This window comes from Podarcis raffonei, chromosome 7 (assembly GCF_027172205.1).
Source record: "Podarcis raffonei isolate rPodRaf1 chromosome 7, rPodRaf1.pri, whole genome shotgun sequence".
Lineage (NCBI taxonomy): Eukaryota > Metazoa > Chordata > Lepidosauria > Squamata > Lacertidae > Podarcis > Podarcis raffonei.
The window spans coordinates 26,984,312-27,007,863 of record NC_070608.1 but is presented as its reverse complement, the minus strand read 5'-3'; the positions used below and the strand labels follow the sequence as shown (position 1 = coordinate 27,007,863).

The following is a 23,552-nucleotide window of genomic DNA, read 5'->3' as shown; positions in this document are numbered from 1 at the left end:
CACCACAAAAATCTGTAGATGACTACCATCATAGGGGGCTGCCACTTCCATCATAGATGGTGTCAGAAGGGATTGGGGGACAAGTGCCTCCCCAAACAAGCAGTTCGCCCTCCACTTACCGCCTGCCATTTCTGAACTCTTGTCATTAAACATATTGCCACAGACTGGCTGGAGTCAGAGGAGTGGTTGGAGGCACTAGCTGGGGAACCCTCAGGGGAAGAAGGCTCAGAGCCCAGGGGATTGGTGGTGGAATGACGATGAGTGGTCAGAGGGAGAAGAAGGAGCAGACTGGGAGGAGGAGGCATTGGAAGCTGAAGAGGCACTAGTGAGCAGGAAGAGGCTGTGGCAGAGAGCGGTTCAGACTCAGAGACAGAAGCAGAGGAAACAGAGATGGTGCTGCGACCAGCTCCCCTCTCCCCTGGTCTCCTAGAACACACAAAGAGGGCAGAGTAGAGAGTGGTTGTGAGCAGATGCAGTCTGTGACTGCTTGGGAAAGACCCTCAAGAAGAGGAGCATTAGAGAGCGGTGGGAAGGAGAGGACTATCCATCCTTACAACTACATTCATACCTTGGTTTTCAAACAGCTTAGTTCTTGAACATTTTGGCTCCCGAACGCCGCAAACCCGGAAGTGACCATTCCGGTTTGCGAACTATTTTTGGAAGCCAAATGTCCGACATGGCTTCCTGCAGCCAGTCGGAAGCCGTGCTTTGGTTTCCAAATGTTTTGGAAATCGAACAGACTTCCAGAATGGATTCCATTCGGCTTCCAAGGTACGACTGTACCTCACTGCAGCAAGACTTAATGAGAAAAGGATTCTAGCATCACTAGGCCTGCGCTGTTTCAGCTTCCTTGAAAGGTAACTTCGTTGCGTTACCAGATTCCATTCACTAATATCTTCTCTAAACCTTTCTCCTTCATTAAGCATGGCTGTTAATTTCCTCGTTTTCCTAAGAAGCCCATTTTTCTAGGTTTTCCCGTGGATTTGCATATAATGTTTGATCCAGGATTTTAAGATGTCCTAAATTCCTGATAAATTTAGAGCCGGGTTTTAATTAAGGTTTGGGGGTGCCAAAACTAATTTCCTTGGAAGTAATAGCCAGACTCATGTGTATTTAAGATGTGTGTTAGCCCCTGTTAATCCCCTGGGATAAGCATATATGAAGAGTTAATTAACCTAGGCAATCTTCCTAAATCGAGTATCGGCCATCCATCCCCCTTTAATCCTAGGCAATCAACATGGGTGAAAGCTAATTTTCTTTGGGGTATTGAGCCACTGGCAAGTCAAAGGACAACAAGGCAAATCTCATTTGCAAATGGATGGGTTTCCTTCATCCCTGAACAGAAGGACGTAGTTTTAAAGGCAGTACCATAGTTTTAGAGGGAGGACTGGAGTTTTAGAATGGCAGTTTGGCATTAAGAAACAATGTGCTGGAGAGAGATGCTGGTGTCAGTTCAGTGCTGTGCAAATGAGAGGGACAGAACCCTCTTTGGGATATTGTTGTGCTGAACTTTCTCTGTTGAAAGCTTCTGTGTGTGTGTGTGTGTGTGTGTGTGTGTGTGTGTGTGTGTGTGTAACACCATATATCAGAAAGGCACTGTAGTCTCTGCTGTGCCTAATTGTCCAAAAGGAACCACAAATCCTGTGTAAAGCATGCCTGATACCCCTAGAATCTCGCTTCACTCAAAGGGGTGGCATGCAGTAGTATGTTAAGAGCTAAGCGAACTTGTTGCCTGGAGGATGTAGAAGTCAAGCTACTTACAAAATCACATATTTATCAAGGCAAATTTATTCTTGCCATTCAGTCAGTGTTTCACATTTGATGCCAAATGACAGGCACATTTAGATTCTGAATTTGATGTTTAAGACTGTTCTGCTGAAAAAAGAAAAGAAGAAAAAGCAAAAGTATTGTGCCATTATATTTAGCAGCTCGTGTTTATTATCCCTTAGCTATGTTACTGTGCTTAATATTGGTGTGTAATTTTTATATCTTTTCATATCTTGCATTGCTACAGACAAGCTTAGGAAGATACTGTGCTTGACTGTGTGCAAGTTTGGGCTCTGTTGTTTAAAAAGCCAACTCAGTAATTAGCACCCCTTCGGGTTGGTTTTTAACTTGTAATCGTGTAGGAACCACAGGGCTGTGCACACCCTCAACCTTGCATATAACCTCCAGAAATAAGTCCACTGTTTTGCACAATAACCAAAGTTGTTGGGTTAAAAATCATGAAGAAGCAGCACACATTGGGAGATATCTGGGGTCTAATGTGGAGTAATCAGCAGCCATGTTCTGCAACTCTGGCATGCTTAGACATTCCCAGCATTGTATGAACCAGTATGACCACACTCCTTCAAATAATAGCAGCTTTGCGGCACACTTCCTGTAGCGACAGACGGAAAGGGTTTTCTTCTTCCTCACGTAACCTTTTTTACATGTGGTTCTGTTATGAAACAGTTTTTCTGCTGTAGACCGCCCCTTCAGTGATCTATATATGATGTATAGGGGGGGGTGTTGAGCTACAGGGTGGGAAGTTCAAAAGTCTATATAAGAGCTTGCACACCAATGTTCTGGGTTCCTCCTCCCTTCTGCATGGGGGTTTGAGCACCCTGTTGAAACAGATTAATAAAGATCAGGCTTACTAGCTGCTTTGCTTCTCAATATTCTTTGGTTGGCTTCTGTTATTTCCTTCTGCCCATAGGGAACCTACAGAAGGACTCTATACTGCAGGGGTCGGCAACGTGCAGCCCATGGGCCGGATGTGGCCCACAAGCTACCCCGAACCGAGCCGCCCGCTCAGTGAGTCCCCCGCGCACTGCACTAAAGTGGCGCACCACTCGCTGAGTGGTGTCAGAATTGCTTCTGTGCACATGCAGATACTGGAAATCGTGTCTGCACATGTCCAGACGCCGAAAATCGCTTCTGCACAGGTGCAATTTTGGGTGTCTGGGCATGCGCAGAAGCAATTTCCGGCGCCATGGACATGCGCAGATGCGATTTCCGGTGTTGCGCTGCACCAGTCCAGCCCATGGACAATCTCTGTGGGAGTGATCCGTCTCATGGCCAGTAAACCTTGCCGACCCCTGCTATACAGGCTCTTGGGTACCCCATAAAGGAAAAGGAGCAGTTTTTTTCTTATAACAATTTGGCGAGCCAGGTCCAGGGGTTTCGGTTGACTGGATTCTGGGGGCGAGGAAGGACTGATGGCTCAGCGTGCACCAGGCCAGGTTCATACCCTCCCCTCTAGTTACAGGTGGGGTTTCTGCTTTCCTGTGCTCAGGTCCCATTTAAATCATGTGGGAATAGCAGCGTGTCGGGTGAAAGGTTCACGCACCAGCTCTGCATTGTCCTGGGAATAATTGTATATGAGAATTGGCACCATTCAAATATTACTGGAGTGCTGGGGGTTCCAGCCTTGAGAAGATCAGCCCTTGGTGATGACAGATGTTAAAAAGTTTGAAGCTTTGGGTAAAACATTTCACCAAGATTCATCACTAGTCTTGGCTGGATTGACATGAAGTGGGTGTATCCTCAAACAAAAATCTCCAGTTTTGGGCTAACTTTGATATATTGCTTTTTAACCACCCACATTTTACTTCCAGCCTCAGGCTCCTTATATTTCAGCCTTCTTTCTGATGTCACCGAGATATAGAACACTGATGCTTAGATAATATCGGAAACAGCCTTACTAGAAAAATTAACCAATAAACTGAAACTGACATGGGGACAAATAGAAGAAGACGCCTTCACCCCGGTATAGCTCCCCTTTATCACATACACTGCCCAACAAGACAATGACAAAAATCCACCAACAGCATACAAATCAATATGGCTAACCTGAACCAAAACACCCACCCACCCCACTCACACACGAAAACAAAGACCACCACAGCCAACCACAAATGAACAGCCACACCCTAGGCCAACCCCAACCTCTCTCACCACCAAAGGAACACAAGTGAACAGCAGAGAACCTGCATAACCAATGCTGACACCAAACCCTACATATATTAAGTAAAATAGAAACATTGCCACCCGACTCAACCCTCACCCATCTTCCCCCCCTCCACCCCTTTCCCTCTTTTCTTCTAGTGTCTCAACAAATGAAACTGATTTGTAAAAATGTTACATGGAAAAAATACGAGAGAGAGACATTGCACATACTTTTGTAAATCAAGAAAATCTTTAATAAAAGTACATAAATTTTTTTTAAAAACGAAGTGTTTTCCTAAGGAAAGACATGAAGTAGCCTGCTGTTGTGCTTATCTATTGATCATTGGTTTTGTTAGTTCTCTCGCTTCCTCTTTTTCCCCCTTTAGTATTAGAGCTCGGCTCTATGCAGAGATTAAAAATGAGAAAACTTGTTGTTGTTTAAAGAAACACCTTCCTAGAATCAATTTGATTTTCAAGGGAAAAACCAGCCATCTGTGCAACCAATTTTCCTTCTGCATCTTTGATTTCAGATGATGGCAAACTATCCTTTGATGAATTCAAAGCTTATTTCGCTGACGGAATCCTGAGCAGAGAGGAACTGCACGAGTTGTTTCACACCATCGACACGCACAATACAGAGTGGGTAACGTTATTTAAAAGTCATATGGGCAGCCTTTAGAAAGGCGGTATGGTTGTGCAATATGAATTTTCCTGGGAAAACTGCAGCTTTACGAATAGCATATGAAATGCCATGGAACAGCAGCCTATATATACCCTGTTTGGTGCCCACGGCCTGCATTCTGCGTTTCTAAACAAGATGCTACAAAAATAACAATAAATGAGTAATTCATCTTCCTTGTAACTCCCAGTTTCTGGTTTTTTCCACCCCCAATGTTCAGCCCAGACACTGAGATCCAGCTCCGAGGGCCTTCTGGCGGTTCCCTCACTGCGAGAAGTGAGGTTACAGGGAACTAGGCAGAGGGCCTTCTTGGTAGTGGTGCCCACCCTGTGGAACGCCCTTCCATCAGATGTCAATGAAATAAACAACTATCTGACTTTTAGAAGACATCTGAAGGCAGCCCTGTTTAGGGAATTTTTTAATGTTTGATGTTTTATCACATTATTATTGTTATTTTATTTTATTTTATTTGTTTGTTTGTTTGTTTGTTATTTTGGGAGCTGCTCAGAGTGGCTGGGGAAACCCAGTCAGATGGGCGGGGTATAAATATATTATTATTTATTTTGCCTCTTTTGAGAAGGAAGGCTCACCATAACCCAGTGTTAGCGCACCATGACCCTGTTATTTGTGTTTCAGCCCTCTGCCTGTTCTATGTAAGCTGGCCTCAGAAGTAGTTCTAGTTTTATAAAGTAGGCATTCTGTTGTTCTCCTGTCGTGCATGGAAGGTGTGCAACCATGTGAATAGGAGCCCACTTAAGAATATTACAGGTTCCTTATCCATATTCTACATCTGCTTGAAAAGAGGCATGACCATAGCTCAGTGCTTAGAATGTCACACATCTGCAGGTTGATCCTTGGTGTCTTTGATTAGAAAGGCCAGTGTTTCTGGATAGGATGTTGAGCCTGAGCCTAGGAGATGTGAGTTCAGGTGCCATCATAGCCATTGTCTCAGTGAATAGCCTTGGACAAGTTGCTATTGGTCATTATTGATTTCCAGTTTATTAAATGCAAATGATAATACATCACTTGGACCAGTGATTGCAAAGAGCCGCAGTCCTGTATACTTACTTGGGGAAAGTCCCCTTGAACTCTATGGGATTTGCTGCTGAGTAAACATGCATAGAACTGGGCTATGTCATTAATATTAGGAAGCATTTTTTAAAGTAACATTTTATTAATTTTCCAATAGTAACAAAAATAAAACAAACAGCAATAATAAAAAACGAATCCAAACAGAACAAATTGACATCCCCCTATTCCCTTCCTTGGTTCCATTGTATATCAAGATACTACATGTCCATTGTAAAAATTTAACCATTTGAATTATTGTCCATTCATAATAAAATTACAAGTATTCTTAAAACCCTGATAATGTATTAACCTGTGTATGTTGCTTCTGCATATCATTTTCTTCCTTCCTTCTGGAGCCAACCATGTTTGCTCCCTTTTCTTCTGGCTTGGCTCCTCTGCCTTGCATTGGTGTATGATTTCCCCAGAAACTGCATTTTTGTATTATTCCTTTGATTTATTATCATAGCTGTCAACTTACAGATTTGAAAATAAGGGACCAGCAGCCTTGAAAATAAGGGACCAGCAGCCAAAATAAGGGACCTGCAGCCTCACCTGTTCCAGGCACTCCAGTCTTCCTGTCCTCCTGCAGTCTGGTCAAACTCATGCTGGTAGCTTCGAGAACACTGTCCAACCAACTTTGTAACCAGAGGTTCAACTGAATAGAATCTGAATCACATGCACCACAATGCCTATGCAGCCTCAACTTAAGATGGCTCCCCAGCCTGGCTTTGCACTGCAAAGTTTGCAGCAGCACGTGCAACAAAATGGCGTCCAGCATTCAAAAAACCCCTCAGCTTGCATTAACTAGCTACAAACAAGGCATGCAAGCTCCACCCCCCAGTCGTTCTTAGACTTCTTATTGGGTGAGCAACACAGCCAAGCAACACAGTTGGAGCCTCCCTCCTCCCTGGCCGGCAGGGAGAGGAGCTGCTTCCTTTGAAATTTAAGGGACAACATTTGAGGGACATCCATCAATAAGGGACAGCAGCGTGACATGGCGCTGGAATAAGGGACTGTCCCTTCAAATAAGGGACACTTAACAGCTATGTTTATTATCCACCCGCCACTCTAAGGTCCCAGAGTGGGTTGCAGTTTAGAACACAGCATTATTTATACCACAATATGTTGTGATGCAGTTACTGGGAAAGTCATGCCAATTGCACTATTTCACCTTGAATATCTGCGTTACAGTTCAGAGGAGAACATGGTCAATCATGAGCGAAAAGAAATAATTGCCTACTTAATATTTAGAGCTGCTGCAGAAGTCAATTCTGAGCTTTAGTCAGAAGCAAAAGAGCTGCTCTGCTGGTATATCTTATCTGTAGCCCAGTGAAAGGTGAAAGCGAAGAATATGCAAATTGGGAAGATCAACTCTCAAGTTCCGCCCTGCCATTTGCTGGAACAGGGCTCAAAATTCCACTTTAAGACGATTCAAAATTACAATTAGAGGCTCTGGGCTCAGCTGGTGTATGGAGGCCTTGCATCAAATCTGCAGCTACCTTTACCAAGCTTTACTGATTACTCTGATTAACACCAGCTGTGGCCTTGAACCTCCCCACCCCATCATTCCTTTCTGAAACAGTGGGGGACTGTTTTTACCCTATCAGAAAAAGGAAAGAAAAGGACTAGTTTGTAAACTCACAGAACGGGTCCTCTCTACACATGGCGAGGAGTTTTGACACTTCAACCACCACACTATAGCCCTGTGCATTCAATGAATGGGAGAGAGGGAGGTGTCACTGTTGTCTCATCATGCTAACAGGTTTTTCTCTAGGGGAACAGCTCTCTGTTTGAAGAAGTGCTCTATCTGGTCCAAATCTGGTTTGAGGATAAAGAAGGGGAGCATGGGACTTTGAGGTTCCTCATCACCAGTTAGTGGGTGGACAGCAGCCCCAGCACACACATGAAAACACAGTTCACCTGCTCACAGGCTGCCCCAGACCCTCAAAGTGTCCCTGTTTTCCAGGGACAGTCCCAGATTTACAGAAGGCATCCCAGTTTCTGATTTGATCCCAGAACGTCCCAATTTTCAGTGGAGAAATATTGGCAGGTATGGTAAAGGTAAAGTGACCCCTGATCATTAGGTCCAGTCATGGATGACTGGGGGGTTGTGGCACTCATCTCGCTTTACTGGCCGAGGGAGCCGGCGTACAGCTTCCAGGTCATGTGGCCAGCATGATTAAGCTGCTTCTGGCGAACCAGAGCAGCGCACAGCCGTTTACCTTCCTGCCAGGGCGGTACCTATTTATCTACTTGCACTGCATGCTTTTGAACTGCTAGGTTGGCAGGAGCTGGGACCGAACAACAGGAGCTCACCGTCGTGGGGATTCAAACTGCCGACCTTCTGATTGGCAAGCCCAAGGCTCTGTGGTTTAACCCACAGTGCCACCAGCGTCCCTATTTTCATCAGAGGAATGTTGGAGAGTATAAATAGTAAAATGTGACCCCAAGCCATCTGAAGACAGCCCTGTGTAGGGAAGCTTTTAAATGTTTAATTGGATTTTTATAGATCATGGACGCCTCTCAGAGTGGCTTGGGCAACCAAGTCTGATGGCTAGGGTATAAATAGTAAAATTATGATTATTGAATAAGATATTCCTATTTTCGTTGAAGAAATGTTGGAGGGTATGCTGCTCTACTATGGTGAGGTGTATTGTATCTCTGTCCAAATTATAGGCATTGTTTTAAAATGTGCACCCTTACACCAGAGTCAGTTTTAGGGTAACGTGACCAGTGTGGTCACACTGGGTGCCCCACTGCCAAAACAATGCTGTAGAACAGAGTGCGAGGGGCAGGGGGAGTGCTGAATTTTAGTGTTGCACAGGGGGCTACTGAAATTTGAGAGAATATGTGAATTTTATGTATCCACTTTTTCTTTTGATGATGAATTGCAAATGGCCACCCTACTCCCAACCAGCACATATTCATTAGAAAGTCAGTAGACAGCACTCGTGCATACAGCTGCATAACTGGACAGCAGTCTCCACGTAATCTGAATTCTCTTGTGTTTGGGGGGTCGTCCGCACTTCTGCTTGTCCCGTGCTTTCTAGGCATGGGTCTGAGTGGTTTTCCATTTGCCCCACCGCATTCCCCAGGAACACCCGCTGTTTACCACTCAATCAGAACAAACTGCAGAAAACCCGACATACTTCATTCCATTTTAGCAGTAAACAGCAGTATCCCCTAGGCAAGCGTAAATGTGGATGGCACCTTAGATTTGCACATGACCTGTCTACAGATTTTCCATATAATAGGAGCCTACACAACACAAAACACTGTTGCTGTGTGTAGGTTTTATTTTGTTTTTTATCTTATATTTTGGAAATGTACATCCAGTTTTTTTCCCTTTAAATTTTTGGGGGCCTCCAAGAGACTGGGGCCCTAAGCTATAGCTTGTTTAGCTTATAAGTGAATCCGGCACTGCCCATATGCCCCAATATGTGTTCATTTAGCACACCTAGAATGCCTGTAAACTGCTAGAGGAGGAGGCTGGATGCCTCTGGCAGAACGTGCCAGGTGGCCTCAGGCATGCATTAAGCTGTAAGAGCTCCCCAAGGTCTGTTTAATAGCCTTTCAGCTAGTTCTAATGTTAGGATCTTTGCAGATGAACCGTTCACAGTACATAAGATGCACAGTGTTTGCACATTAGTTGTGAGGTCAGTTTTATTCCCCCAAGGCAGCGCTTCTGCTTTGAGGATCTTGGGTTTTCCCCAGACTCTGAGGGCAATGTGATAATAACTGTATGAATCCTGTTGTTTTTTTATTTGTTAATAGCTTGTTGCCTAAATCCCCAGAAATGTTAAATCCAAAGCTTATCGTTGCTATTTTCCTGTTGTGTTGGCTTAAGTGCTCATTAGGATAACAGGCAGAAGAATACCAGGGTTCTAAAGATAGATAAAGAAAGGAGGACTTGTTCTATAATGTTACGTTTCAATTGTGTGTTTTTAACCGTAACCAGTCAGTCAGCCTGATGATAGGCTGCTACTTCTGCTGCTTTGTTGCAAACAGCATCATCTTATAAACGGCAGCAGTAAATCCATAGTTGGCTCCGGCTCCCTGGAATTTGTTACAAGCAAATGCATTCAGTTCATAGTATCTCCATTAAAAAGTTTAATGTGTACGTCTTAAAAGCAGTGACATGAGCCATAGTTTTCACATTGTGTTGTCACTGCCCAAAGAGCAAATTACGAAAAGCATATCCAGATGTCTAGAGACTAGTTTCCAGGTGGATAAAATTGCGTAATTCTTAGTTCCAGCATCTTCCATAGTGCAAGGCATCCTTTCAGTGTGCTGGGGGAATGAATGAGGTCCATAATTTAGGAGAGGTGGCATAGATCCTCCAGGCAAAGCATGTGCTCAAATGGACAGTTTTTAAGATGTGTTCCGGAAGAGTTGTGATTGACAAGGGTGAAGCCAGCATCAAATCAGTTTGGGTTTGGGGAGGTTCCAGGTCCGGCATGCCTTGTTGTTTAGTCGTTTAGTCGTGTCCGACTCTTCGTGGCCCCATGGACCAGAGCACGCCAGGCACTCCTGTCTTCCACTGCCTCCCGCAGTTTGGTCAGACTCATGTTTGTAGCTTCGAGAACACTGTCCAACCATCTCGTCCTCTGTCGTCCCCTTCTCCTTGTGCCCTCCATCTTTCCCAACATCAGGGTCTTTTCCAGGGAGTCTTCTCTTCTCATGAGGTGGCCAAAGTACTGGAGCCTCAGCTTCAGGATCTGTCCTTCCAGTGAGCACTCAGGGCTGATTTCCTTCAGAATGGATAGGTTTGATCTTCTTGCAGTCCATGGGACTCTCAAGAGTCTCCTCCAGCACCATAACTCAAAAGCATCAATTCTTCGGCGATTAGCCTTCTTTATGGTCCAGCTCTCACTTCCATACATAACTACTGGGAAAACCATGGCTTTAACTATACGGACCTTTGTTGGCAAGGTGATGTCTCTGCTTTTCCAGCATGCCTACAGAATAGCAATGCTGGAATAGCTCAGTTAGTACAGCATGAGAATCTTAATCTCAGGGTCATGTGTTTCAGCCCCACGTTGCGCTGGACTATATCCAATCTTTATTGAGCACCAATTCTGACTTGTTTGCAGAGACGTTATGACAAATTATCATTCATCTTGATTTGCTGATGCAGTGTTTACACAGCTTCCCATTAATCATTGGTTCATTTCACACTTTTCAGTGTGTTTCCCTATCACTTTCCTAACAGCAAAAAAACCACTAAAAAGAAAAGTAAAATCTATTTGTTGCAAAGTGCTTTAGTCGCATAACCTAGAGTTCCAATTTGTGCTTGAATTTCCCCTGCAAAATACTGACAATCTGGAAGCAATCTCACTCCTCTCCAGGGACATTTCATATGCCTCCTCAGTAAGCTAGGTCCAACATTTCCTAAAGCGGGAATATCATTTCTGTCAGTCTCTGAAAATTTATTCCCCTTTTGTTTCAGAGGTCCTGCTGTAGGAGTAGTCTGCCATTGCATTGGCTTGTTAGGAAGGACTGAACTATAAATTTGGGTGCTTCATGTAGGCACATTTTTAGGCTGTCAGTATTTTCTAAAACACCGGAATAATTGTCATTTAAATCGTTTTGAACTTAGACTTCTGTTGAGGAAGCGTTCTTCTAACAGTTAACAGATAGCGAAAGTGCAATTTGAAAAAGCTCATTACAGAAGCAAATGTTCTTGCTCCTGCGCCTGCCTAGGAATTGTTTTAATAATGGGATCCTCAGGGGAAAAGACGGGAGCATTCAGCAACGCTACAAAATGAGAAGATGCCAAAAACTTGTTAAAAAAGAAGAAAAGGTTGCATTCTCATTCCTGAAGTCTCAGGAATATCATTGTGTGGTAGCTGATTGAAATATGGCAGCTGACAATCATTCTTGGTTTCCTCCACTCCTCTATTCCTCACTGCCACACTTCTGCTGGCAGATTCTGAGGATCAGGAGATATCCCCACAGCTTGAAACTCTGGAGCCTAGAACAAGCCAATGGCGACAGAAGAACGTTCTGGACCTTTAACTAGCCTGAATAACAGCATGAATGGGCTGAAGCCTCTAGTCAATTAACACCTAGCTCAAGCCATAAATATAGGGCAGTTGCTCCAGGTCACCCCTGAGGCAACTTGTATGTTCTGCCTCAGCTGCAGGATCACTAACCATGGTACTGAAACCCATAACTTGGTCCATCTCCAAGGTTCCCTGTCAACTTGGAACCCAGGAACACTGACTTCCCCTTTGCTTGAGCTATCACATATCTGTGTGGTGGGGATCAGGACTCAAACATAGCAAATGCATGGAGAGGAAAGCAGGGCTGTTGCTGACCCTGCATGCAGTGTTGACATGCTCACATTCAGCATAGCATCTTCAGGAGGTACCTTTCCACATACAAGCTGTATGTTGAATGCAAATAGGACACAGGCAAGGGCACACTGATGCGTTTAATATTTGGTGTATAATTGGGGGTCGGGACAAGTGAATTTGTCTTAGTAGAAGAATTATTGATTCATGGGTACCATATTAATACATATGCATATATCACATGGTCTATTTTTACATGTATAAACTAAGAGGGTGGGAGTGAGATGGAGGTGGCAATGTGTCCATGCAAGGTCCCCTTGAAGCTGCATAGTGTTCCGAGTCCTACTCAAAACAAATACACTTACTTGGAAGTAAGAAGGAGATCTTCATTCAGCAAGTATCGGTACAGGCTCACCAGCAGACATGATGCTCAGGGTTCAGTTTGGGAGCAGGGGAAGAGGTTTAGAACTGGCTGGAAATGACAAGGGTGTCCCAACAAGTTTTCCCGCTCCTCCCGCCAAGATCTAAAGATGAGGCTTGGCATGCTCACTCTCTCACTTTGCAGGAATGCTGAGATAGCAAGTGCATGCTGTGTTGGGTACATGCTGCCCCTATGAAGGCGTCCCCTGCTTCTTGGTGACAATGCCCTCATGTTTAATCACTGCTGCTTCCTCTTCGGCCTTCCTCAGCTTCCAGTGAAACTCTCCTCTCCGCAGGAAGGTCAGAGGGAGAGACAGCATCCCTGCTCCCCCTTCTAAAGTGACTGGAGTTGGGACAGCAAGAGGAGAGATGTCTTCTCCTCCTCCTACCCAGGTTCCCACCATTTAGTCCCCATTTCTTCCTCTTCCTCCTCCAGGGCCTGCCAAGCCTTATCCCGACAGGGCCCAACAAAATCTGGTGCTCAATCTACAAGTTTATAATACCCCACAACTCAATAATCCCTGTTCAAGAGTTTGCCCTTTATGGTCCTCACAACAGCATCTTGTGAGTTGCTGACGGCTCTTATAAGCACCATTCAGAGAGTTGAATAAACTGATCTGGTGCCTGTGTTCCCAGCTGCACAGCCATTCTCTGACTTGAATAATTCTCTTACGCAAGGAAGCAAATTGTATTCTAGGTTTGTGGATGGATCTGTTGAGGGAAACGATGACAATCATTGTCATCGTGATTTGTTATTCACAACTGCTCCATTCTGTGGTGAATTTCATTTCGTGCATTTGTTATGAAGGCACGGAGAACAACTGAGCTACATCTCAATACAAGCACCCAATTGGAGAGAACAAATTTACAGGTCAGATAACGCAACTTCCATGCAGAATGGAATCTTTGCACCTCCATATGGCAGGAATTAAGTACTGGCTCAGGAAAAATTCTCACCCTCCACTTAAAAACCAATCATGATATTTATGCTTGATACTCTGATGTGTGCATTGGCTCACTGAATTTTCCAGGCACAAGGCAGGTTACTGCTTATAAAATACAACACAGTCAAACGTTCCAGCGAAGTGCAGAGTGTTAAATAACTTCTGGATGACCTTGGTGTTGCATGGGAACACCTCAAAAGTGGTGAGCTTTCTATTAGCCTTGCCATAGTGGTCCATACAGTGGTAGTCTCCCAATTGGACTAATGTAATACACTGTTTGTGGAGCTACCCTTGTGCCTGGTTTGGAAGTGGTAGCTGCTTAGGATGCAAAGTGGGACACCCAGCTTTACACCTATTATGCCAATGTTGAAAGATCTGCATTGGCTGCCTATTAGTTACCAAGCCAAGTTCAGGGTTTTGTGGTTAGCGTTTAAGGCCTGTACAACTTGGGGCCACCTTCCCCAGTTTGGATCAAGCCAATTTTTAAGATATCCCAAGGAGACAGCATGGAAGGAGACCTCGTCCTCTGGAATGCCCTCCCGTAGATAATTCAAGGGACTACAATAATGACCAAGCTCTCATTGACTTGTAATTTTTAAATTTTATTTTATTGGCACAGTTTTGTTTGCTATATCCTGTTTTCTTCCAATCAAATTTTTAGGTAATTTTATGGAAAGGTTTGGGTTTTTTTTTTTAATTGTTTCAAGTAAACTACTTATGAAATGGTATAAAATGTTTATATAAATAAATAAATGTAGCCTTCAGGGTGGTTGGGCTTAACATTTAAACAGCAACAGGATGCACACAATAGCAATTACAGCACTCGTTTTATGATGTTCTTCTTTTTACAGCAACCTTGACACAGAAGAACTTTTTGGTAAGTTAATTTTTACTCCCAAACTCTTCCGTTCTGGATGTGTCATGGACAGGTGGAGCTAAACAAAAGAGCTCTGTAGCCAAAGTGGCTCCTTTTTAATCACACCAGCTAATTATGTAAAATGCAGCTGTGCAGAACTCCTAGGGAAGGTAATCAATAAACCATTACCACTAATGAGACTAGATAAATGTGCAGAATTACATGCACCTCTTGTATGTCTTTTATTCTAAATTTCTTCTCCCCCTCTCTAGGATATTAACTTAAAATGTATCCCTCTTTTGCTTTGGCTGGGGGGAATAAGGCAAATGCTGCCTTTAAGTGATCCTGCCCCTTTTCTCAAATCTCCCCACTCCCCCAACACTGGATTGTTTAATGTGTAGATTCTTTGCCAAGATCCCCCCCCCCAATCTTTGAGGGGGAGACTCCCTAGGGAAGCTGTCTGTGATTTCCTATGCTTTGTGAGTCTCCTTACATCTTGCTTTGATAGTTGATAGAAAGGCGAGGGTCATGTGATATTGTGTGAGGTATTTCAGACGCCTTACAAGAAGCCCTAGAATGATGTTCACCCCGTGATTATTTCCTTTTGTCACAGTTTCTGAATTATGTGTGTATGTATTGTATCTACAAAAAGAGGGTTCTATAGTACCATCTCAATAGCCACTTGCTAGGGCTGGTGTTAGCATCTGACATTCTTACTCAAGGAGGTTCATGTCCTTTCTTTTCCCCATTTTTGGTGCTGCTTTCCTTTTCATGTCCCCTTTGCTTCAACAATCTATTGTACCTTTCCTTGTGCAAGCTCCTGATCGCGTACATAGGAGTTAGAATACAGCACAGCATAGCCAGAAGCTGTACCATGTGTCATAAAGCATCAGGCTGTTAGCAAACTACTGTGACCCCCAATTCTAATGGGGAAGAGCCTTCTACCAGAGTTTAGATCCTTATGCTTCTTGTTCTCTCTGTATATGTGTTTGATTCCTATTTTTAAAAAAATTAAAAAAATTAGAATAATTCCTTGATCTTTCTTCCTTTGCTTGAGCTGTGAATTTCTGTTTCTTTTAGAATATTTTTCCCAACACTTGGGAGAGTATGAAAATGTGCTGTCTGCTTTGGAAGACCTCAATCTATCCATACTGAAGGCAATGGACTCCACAAAGAAAGTAGGAGGAAGTTTTATTCCTGTTCTTCTGCAACACTTAGGATTTGTCTATCTATCTATCATCTATCTATCATCTATCTATCTATCTATCTATCATCTATCTATCTATCTATCTATCTATCTATCTATCTATCTATCTATCATCTATCACCCGCACTTTCGTAATACAGTGGAACCTTGGTTCTCGAACGGCTTAGTTGACAAACAAATCGGAAGTAAGTGTTCTGCTTTTCAAATGTTTTTCGGAAGCCGAACGTCCGACGCGGCTTCTGCTTGAGTGCAGAAAGCTCCTGCAGCCAATCAGAAGCTGTGCCTTGGTTTTTGAACATTTCAGGAGTCGAACAGACTTCCAGAACAGATTAAGTTCGAGAACCAAGGTACCTCTGTATTATAATAAGGTTGTGTACAACATGCAAGATTATAATATCAGTTTAAAACATCAGTAATTACTGGTTGGTTAAAAAGAACAAAATCATATTGCCCAGGCCTGTTTAAACAAAACAGTTTTCAGAAGACTTCAAAAAAGAAGGCGGCAAGGGTGATTCCTATTGGTAGGGAGTTCCACAGGCCACCCTAAAGGCTCAGTCCCTAGTAAAGGGATGAGTCTATTGGAGTGGACACACACACACTTTCAATTTCAATACTCTTCATGCCTGCAAAAGTTTTGGGAGGCTTCAGTTTCAATCAGTGCATATCCCATAATATCCTGTTCAAATCCCATAACTTTTTTATACCACAAAGGTTCTGGTTTATTTTTGTCCCCCTTTCGTTGCACAGTAGCCCCTCCAGAAGCATCACAGCACAAACTAAAACAGAATAAACCCCACCATGAATGTCCTGTTTTGATGCCAAGAGCACGTTGCAAAATGCACCCATCTGGAGGAGGGGTTCTGGATTGTTGTCAGGTTTTCCCTGGCGTTTTCTTCACCCATTTGCAGAGTTATTGATAAATCCATATGCAGAGAACTGTTTTCATAAGTTTGGTCAATGATTGCTAGGTCAAGCAATTTGATTGTTGAGAAGCAGGACCCAATCGCCCCTAGGTCTTTAGTGATGCAACACACCTACACCCAGCATCTTGCAAGATCAAACACGGTGCACACTTTTCCGGACGATCGGCTCACTGTTTCCCAAGGGTGCCCTGGAAACAAATGTAGATTTGTTGTGCAGCAGCAGACTTCAGCAGTGCAACTTAGAGGCAGATCAACAAAGAATTTTAGATCTCTTCCTTCGGAAAACAAGACTCTCCAAAGCCATAGAGGCCTTGGTCAGTTGGTGTTTTTTACTTGAGGAGAATTTCTGAACTGGGTCCCTGGATAAATCATTCATCTTTGGTATCCAGGGTAACCAAGTACGTGAGGGGTGAGGGGGTTTGAAAGAGAGAGAGAAAGAGAGAACGAATGGACAAACAATGTGGTCAGTGAACACCAGGTCAGTATTGGTTGAAAACAGCAAAAACCTGAACCTCAGGTAGGGAATAAAACTGCCATTGCCTTGTTCAAAGAGCTCTGCCCCCCCCCTAGTAATAAAACAATGTATATCCTTTTATATCCGTTATTGATTTTATTACTCAGTTATAACATCACTGAGTGTGTTGCCATACCTGCAGCCATACCTGCGCTTAAATGTCTGCAAAGGAAATCCTGCTATCTGCTCCCTGAGCAATTAAGAACCTTAGAAGATCCAGTTTCTTAATCGAGCAGGGATCCTGGTTGTTCATGTTATGTCACCGGGAGAAAGAACAAGAAATAGTAATGCGTGGATTAAAAATGCCTTTAAGCCTACTTTGTCCCACCTCACCCCCCTTTTATTTTTGAAGGATGGGACTTGAATACAAAAGATACCCTTACAAAAACATGTTTGGCTGATGCCTTGTTGTGTCACTGAGGCAGAACAGGAAAAAGGCAGGGAGTGAAAGCCCTGTGTATTTATAGTGGAGTGTCTGGGGAGAGGAAGAAATGGGAAGAAATGTGGCATATAAATCCCATTACTTCGCTCCTGGAGATGAGCTGCTATGAGTCACTTCTGCTGCAAAATAGGACTGTGACCAGATTAACAATTGGTTTGGGGAAGGTTTTCCTTGCATCTGTCAGGTTACAATTTGCCTGATCAAAGTGGAAATCGGAAGAACTGTTTTTAGCTATATATCTGTCTAACTTACCAAAACTGAAAGTATTTATATTTATTATCATCATCATCATCATCATTATTATTATTTACCCTTCCTTTGCTGTAAGATCCCAGGGCAGGTGCCAACAATTAAAACACAATGCTCAACACTGTTAAAAACACAAACACAGAAATTAGGTGGGTCCTAAAAATATAGGGCTGCCCTATGTCCGGATTCTCCTGGGATTTCAAAGGCGGAATTGACGTGTGGGGCGAATTTCCGAAATCTGGCGCTTTGTCTTAGGCAAGTCAACTGAAAAAATTGTGGGATTTTTTTGGGCGTTTTTGAAAAACAAACTTAACAATTTCATTATTTCATTATTTATTTTATTTGGTTTTCAGATTAAAGTTTCACAATTACATATCCAACATACAACAGGGCTTCCCTCCTCCCTTTGGTTGGTCCTATTGTTAATCATTTCCTCCTGCATCTTTTATGATAATCCAAATCTTTTACATCTCCATTATGTCCAAAATTCACCATTAAAATACATTAAAGCTCAACAATTTCAGTGCTTTCCTAAAAAAAGTTCAACAACTTTTGGGGTCTCCTGGTTTTTACTTTTTGAAATACAGCAGCCCTAAAAAATAAATAAAGAGATGCCAGAATGCTGAGCAAGCAAGGATGAATTAAGGAAGCTACTCCTATTTCTTAACCTATTGGAATGTGGTGCTGTTCCTTGTTTTGCGGGCAGCTGTTCACATCAAACATTTTACTGTTTTGAGAACCAGCAACAGCATCCAGAACAGCTGAGGTGGGCTGAGAACTGTTACCATCCTCTCGCCACCACTCCAGCCCCTTTTGCAGTTTGGAAAGAGCAGGCAGCAACCAGGAACCACACCTGACACCTGTGACTTAGGCCCCCCACTTTCCCATAACTATAATTGGGAGCAAGTTTATCTTGGCAGCCGTTTTCAGTATTTGGTTGTAAACTAAGGAAATCAGATGGGAACCGGTAGTCCTGTTTGGAGGAGGTTTTAGTGAGTAGGGAAAACATCATTATTTACTGGTGATATAATGGTTTTCCTGTAAACTATTTTGTGAGGCTTACTTGAAAAATGGAGTAATGTTATTTGTTTGTTTGTTGTGGCAAAAAGGAAACTGAATGAGACCATTGGCTATAAGTCTCTGTACTTCCTACTGCACCTGATGCTGCCGCTGGCTCCTCAGATGAAAGTCTCTCGAAAACGAAATGGAGAAGCCAGGGTTGAACCACTGGGCATCTGTATGCCAAGAAGGACTGGGGACAGACAAATCTGTTACATTTTTGTTTTGTCATTTCCCCCTAGTGGTAAAATTCATTTCTCTGCTTCTCCATGGCAATTTGTGAGCCCACCCGCCCCCTTTTTAAATCCAAATTAAAATCTGCAAGCATTTTAGTGCATTTCCCCAATAAGCACACTTTTGTATGTAGTTTTGGGGGGGGGGAAATACACATTTTTGCAAGCAATCTCTCCTAATGCAATGCATTTCTGTATGTCATTTTCATGAATATCTTGGTTTTTGTGTACACTGTTCCCCTACTATGTGTGTTTTTGTCACACTAGCTGGGCAACTGCATCACAAAATTTGGAAAACTGTGAATTTCAAATGATAGCTGTGTTTCCGTTCCTGTATTGGTTTGAGATGTGCAAATTAGGTAGTTTTCCATTAGAATCCACCTGCTGCACACACAGACAGGGAAGAATATTATGTATGCTTTCCCAAAAAACATTTAGAAAATTAAAATATAGTAATTTTATTGCAGCTGTTTGAAACTGTGCAGGCTATAGAGTTGCACTGTGCTTCTATTTAATTTATTTAAAAGCACGATAGACCCTTAAGGTCAGAGGAACGAGACTAAGTGGAGCAGCAGGAGCAAAGGACTGGAGCTGTCAGGAATGCAATCTAGAGCTGTGAACATTTCTTCTTGCGGTGTTAGTTTCCCCCATACAAGAGACAAGAACTCCTGGGGTTCGCTTTCATTTCTTGCCTGCATTTTATGACACTAGACATAAGAGAAGCCAAGAGAAGTTGGTGCTTTAATCTTGCAACTAGGAAGAGGAAAGCTTTTTTTGTTTACTTTAACACACCAAAAAGAAAAAAACAAATATCCATCAACACAAAACATAGCAAGCGGAAAGCTTGTGTGAATAGTCAGAACTCTCAGAACGATGATCTCACCCACATGAATCGATATAGGCAATTGCACAGGCTTTCTTTCAATATAAGAATTATTCTTACACACCCCATCAATAAAAATCAAATCATGTCTTCTACCACCTCTTGTGTTGCTTATGAGTAGGTAAACGAGCCTCTTTGAAAGAATAGTGCAATTATATGCATCTTTACTAGACAGTCGTAGAAAAAAGAAGTCCTGTAATCATTTGCTCCTCGGTTCTCAATCCCTCTGCTGATTTCGTAATATTTCCTTTATTTACAAATATACACACAGAGTATAGTGGAAGCCTCAGCATTCCTTGTGTGCCACTATGAGAACTCCAACCATCAACCGATTGACGGTTTTTGTGAAGTGCTGTACCCATAGATTTGCAGGTGCTGCCAATCACCTGGTTGGGGGTGCCTGCAACCCCTTTTTGCCTCTTTACCTGCCCTTTGAGGGGTAGGGTGGCACCAAGACCTAAATAATGCCCCCCCCGCAGTTAGTTAGCACAGCCTTTGCCAAACTGGTGCCCGTCAAATGTTTTGGGTTACAACTCCCATCAGTCCCAGCTAGTAGTGGGGAAATACATTTCATTGTACACAGGTTGTACATTGATAATAAAGGTATTATTATTATTAATAATAATACATCGGGAGGGTATCCCAAGCTACTGAAAGCTAACCTAGCATATCCCCAAACTACTCATCAGAATTCTTGTTGCAGGTTAGACACCTGTAATGTTTTATAGATTTGAACATCCTTTGATCATGCGTCACAGAAGCCTCTTTTATGTCACCAAACCGCTCGCAGGCGAGGCAGATCTTCCGAGAACCCCTTTGCCAATATTTTGTCCATTTGTCAACAAAGGATACTGCTCTTCAAAGGCAGCCATTTTGGGTATCTGCCACAGAATATGAATTTCAATTCCCATTACAGCAACATTACTGTGGATGGTCCTGGCGTGGTGTCACAAAGAATCAAAGCTCCCAGCGATGGAATTAGCCCTGCTGGATACTATGGCAGCTTTAATCCAATTAGAGGAGCCATGTCGAATGATTTAGGGGGAGGCGGAAATTCGCCTTGCTGGTACAAACGCGTTCTGTCACTTTTGAGAGGCCACCACAAATGTTTTTCACGCGGAGCTGGTGCCAGCTTCAGAGCGGCGCCAAAGGGAGTCACAGACAATCTGTCCTGCCAGGCTTCCCTGCACCCTTTAGCTTTAGAAGTAGCAGCTATTATGAATTGTGATATTGCAGGCTTGATTAATGTCGGTGGCAACTTTAATGTTTTCAGCTGCATAATTAGCATGGGTGGTACATGGGACAGCTTCGCAGCTGGGATTTCAATAACTGTTTGATGTCCTAGCGGGAACAGCATGTGTTTCTGTCTTAGGATACTTCCAGACGGTTGCTATTTTCAGGTAGGATTCAGTCACATGCAGGGCAATTCAGGTTGCACAGTTAGAGTTCATTGGGAGCTCCTGCACAACAGATGAATTCTGTACTCTAATGGCAGTGTATTCTATAGTTTAAAAGCTTCCCTTTGTGTTTAAATCTTTAACCCACAACTACAGCTGTGCTGCTGCATCTTGTTCCTTCAGACCATGCCTTGGGACTGTATAATGTCCTTTAGCGAAATCCTTGGCATTTACAGTTGTCCATGTACTTCTAAATTATCCCATACCTGTGGTATGGGAACTAATGGCAGGACAAAAGTGGATTTTGCATGCCCTGATGGTCCCCAAGAGGCTTGTACTTCAAGCTTGGGAGGATATACACATCTATTGTGCAATGGTCCAAGGCCCTTTCTGGCCTTGATACACTTTGAACATATTTCTCATAAACACCAATTTTATTTGATTATCAGGACATTTGGATGGCATGTATCAACTTATATGTTTAAACTGAAATGGATGCACTGATGATCGTTGTAATATTAATGTGAATTTGTTTCCTTTTCCCTTTTTGTTTTCCTTTCCTCTCTCTGTTTTTGTTACTCTTGCTGTAAAAAGTAATAATTACAGTAAACAGTATTGCCTCCCTCACCACTCCCAGCTATGATTTCTGACGCCTGTAAGTTAATTGCTGGAGTGTTTTTGAGTGCCAAAGTAAGCATTATGTTAGAAGTGTATTTAATGTCTCAAGCTTTTCCTCTGAAATAACAGGGGGAAATGATGGAGAAGGGGGAGAGTGAGAATCATGTGAGACTTAACCATACTTGGTCCTGAGAAAATCCACACACATTGTAAAATGGCTATTCATCCCAGAAGGAAATCCTGCCAAGCAATTGGCAGAAATAGCAGTTTCCATCCAAGGGCAAATAAGAATTTTGGGGGCTAATTTTGGTCAGGATTGCTTGGGGAGGGGAGGGTTAACCTTCTCTTGCTGTATATTGCAGGCTAGAAGGCCAACTTAATGCATCACCTAGTTTTGCCCATAGATTAAAAGTTATCTGTAATTAGAGTTACCACCTCTTATGATGAATCATGCAGAGAGACAACAGGCAGCCTCCTATGACAGCAGACCTTTCTCCTGCATTGTTTTTGCTTCAAATACTCCTAGCATAGACAGGGCAGAATTATCCAGCTCAACCAGAAAGATTGAGTAGGGAACTGTAGAGATGCAGAAGGCAGCCTCCTGTGTTGGTGGGGATAGTTTGGGCTCACGGGACCTGCTAACGATTTAACTCAGGTATTCCTTGATCCGCAATAGAACTTCTGCCTCAGCAGTGTAGGAATTACTGCCCTGTTTCCTGTCCTGTGCTTTCCCCCCCTTTTTTCCTATTTGGAAAAAATACTATAGAAATTGCTTTAGAATCACATTATGAGCACATGCTGTCTTCTTATGAGACCACGGAATACAGACTGTGTGCAGCTGATGTTTAGGAGGAAAGCTGCAAAAGTGGGAAATATTACACTTTCCCTTTCTGCTAGTGTCTATTTCTCTTCTGTAGAATTATCAGGAGGCTTCCAAGTTGGAACAGTTTGTGACTCGCTTTTTGCTGAAAGAAACAGTGAATCAGCTACAGTCGCTCCACAATTCCCTGGAGTGTGCCATGGAAACCACAGAGGAACAAACCCGTCAAGATAAGTGAGATTTCAACCGCTCCCCCACCCCTGTGGAAATGTATCAGGAATTGTTCCAGGGGGAGGTTGCAGCTGAGTAATGCTGTGTGCTCCTATTACCTTGCGATTGTAGAAACAAGTCCTCTGCTGAAATTATATCCCTTGTTTCCCCCCAGCTAGTTTCCACCTAGGAATGAGAAAAGTTTTTGCTGCAAAATTATCAAAGCTGCGCTTAACTTACTTTTCAAGTGGTCAAGGCGTGTCTGTGAATGAACGTCTCCCTCCCCTCTCTTATTCTAGAAATCATCTCAGTAGCAGTCAACACTGGGCAGCCTTCCTGGGTGCCCTTACACCAGGCTTCCTCAGCCTCGGCCCTCCAGATGTTTTCGGCCTACAACTCCCATGATCTCTAGCTAGCAGGACCAGTGGTCAGGGATGATGAGAATTGTAGTCTCAAAACATCTGGAGGACCGAAGTTGAGGAAGCCTGCCTTACATCATTCATAACCCTGGGGAAGATGTAATTTCTTCCATGAGGCTTTTTCAAATCAGGAAGTACAGGCAGCCAGGGAGGCTGCAAAGCACTAGAGAAATGTTTCGTGGACGATAATAGGCAAATTTAGACAAATTCATGGAGGAGAAGACTATCAAATGTTACTAGCCATGATGGCTATGGCTCTGTCTCCACAGTCAGAGGCAGTAATGTTTCTGAATGCCAGTTGCTGGAAACCACAGGAGGGGAAACATTAGGAAGAACTTCCTGACAGTAAGAGCTGTTCGACAGTGGAATTTGCTGCCAAGGA

The 23,552-nt window shown here is 43.2% G+C and overlaps 1 protein-coding gene across 2 annotated transcripts in view; it reads left to right on the top strand.

Moving 5' to 3' along the window:
• NECAB1 (N-terminal EF-hand calcium binding protein 1) overlaps window positions 1–23,552 on the top strand; it is a 38,514-nt gene that overhangs the window by 5,501 nt on the left and 9,461 nt on the right. The window contains exons 3-6 of one of the 2 annotated variants that reach the window (XM_053395681.1): window positions 4,461–4,569; window positions 14,192–14,217; window positions 15,277–15,374; window positions 22,639–22,771. In XM_053395681.1, coding sequence (XP_053251656.1) covers window positions 4,461–4,569; window positions 14,192–14,217; window positions 15,277–15,374; window positions 22,639–22,771 — 366 coding nt within the window. Of the gene's footprint in view, window positions 1–4,460; window positions 4,570–14,191; window positions 14,218–15,276; window positions 15,375–22,638; window positions 22,776–23,552 lie in introns of both variants that reach the window. The other variant, XM_053395680.1, reaches the window with a different exon arrangement.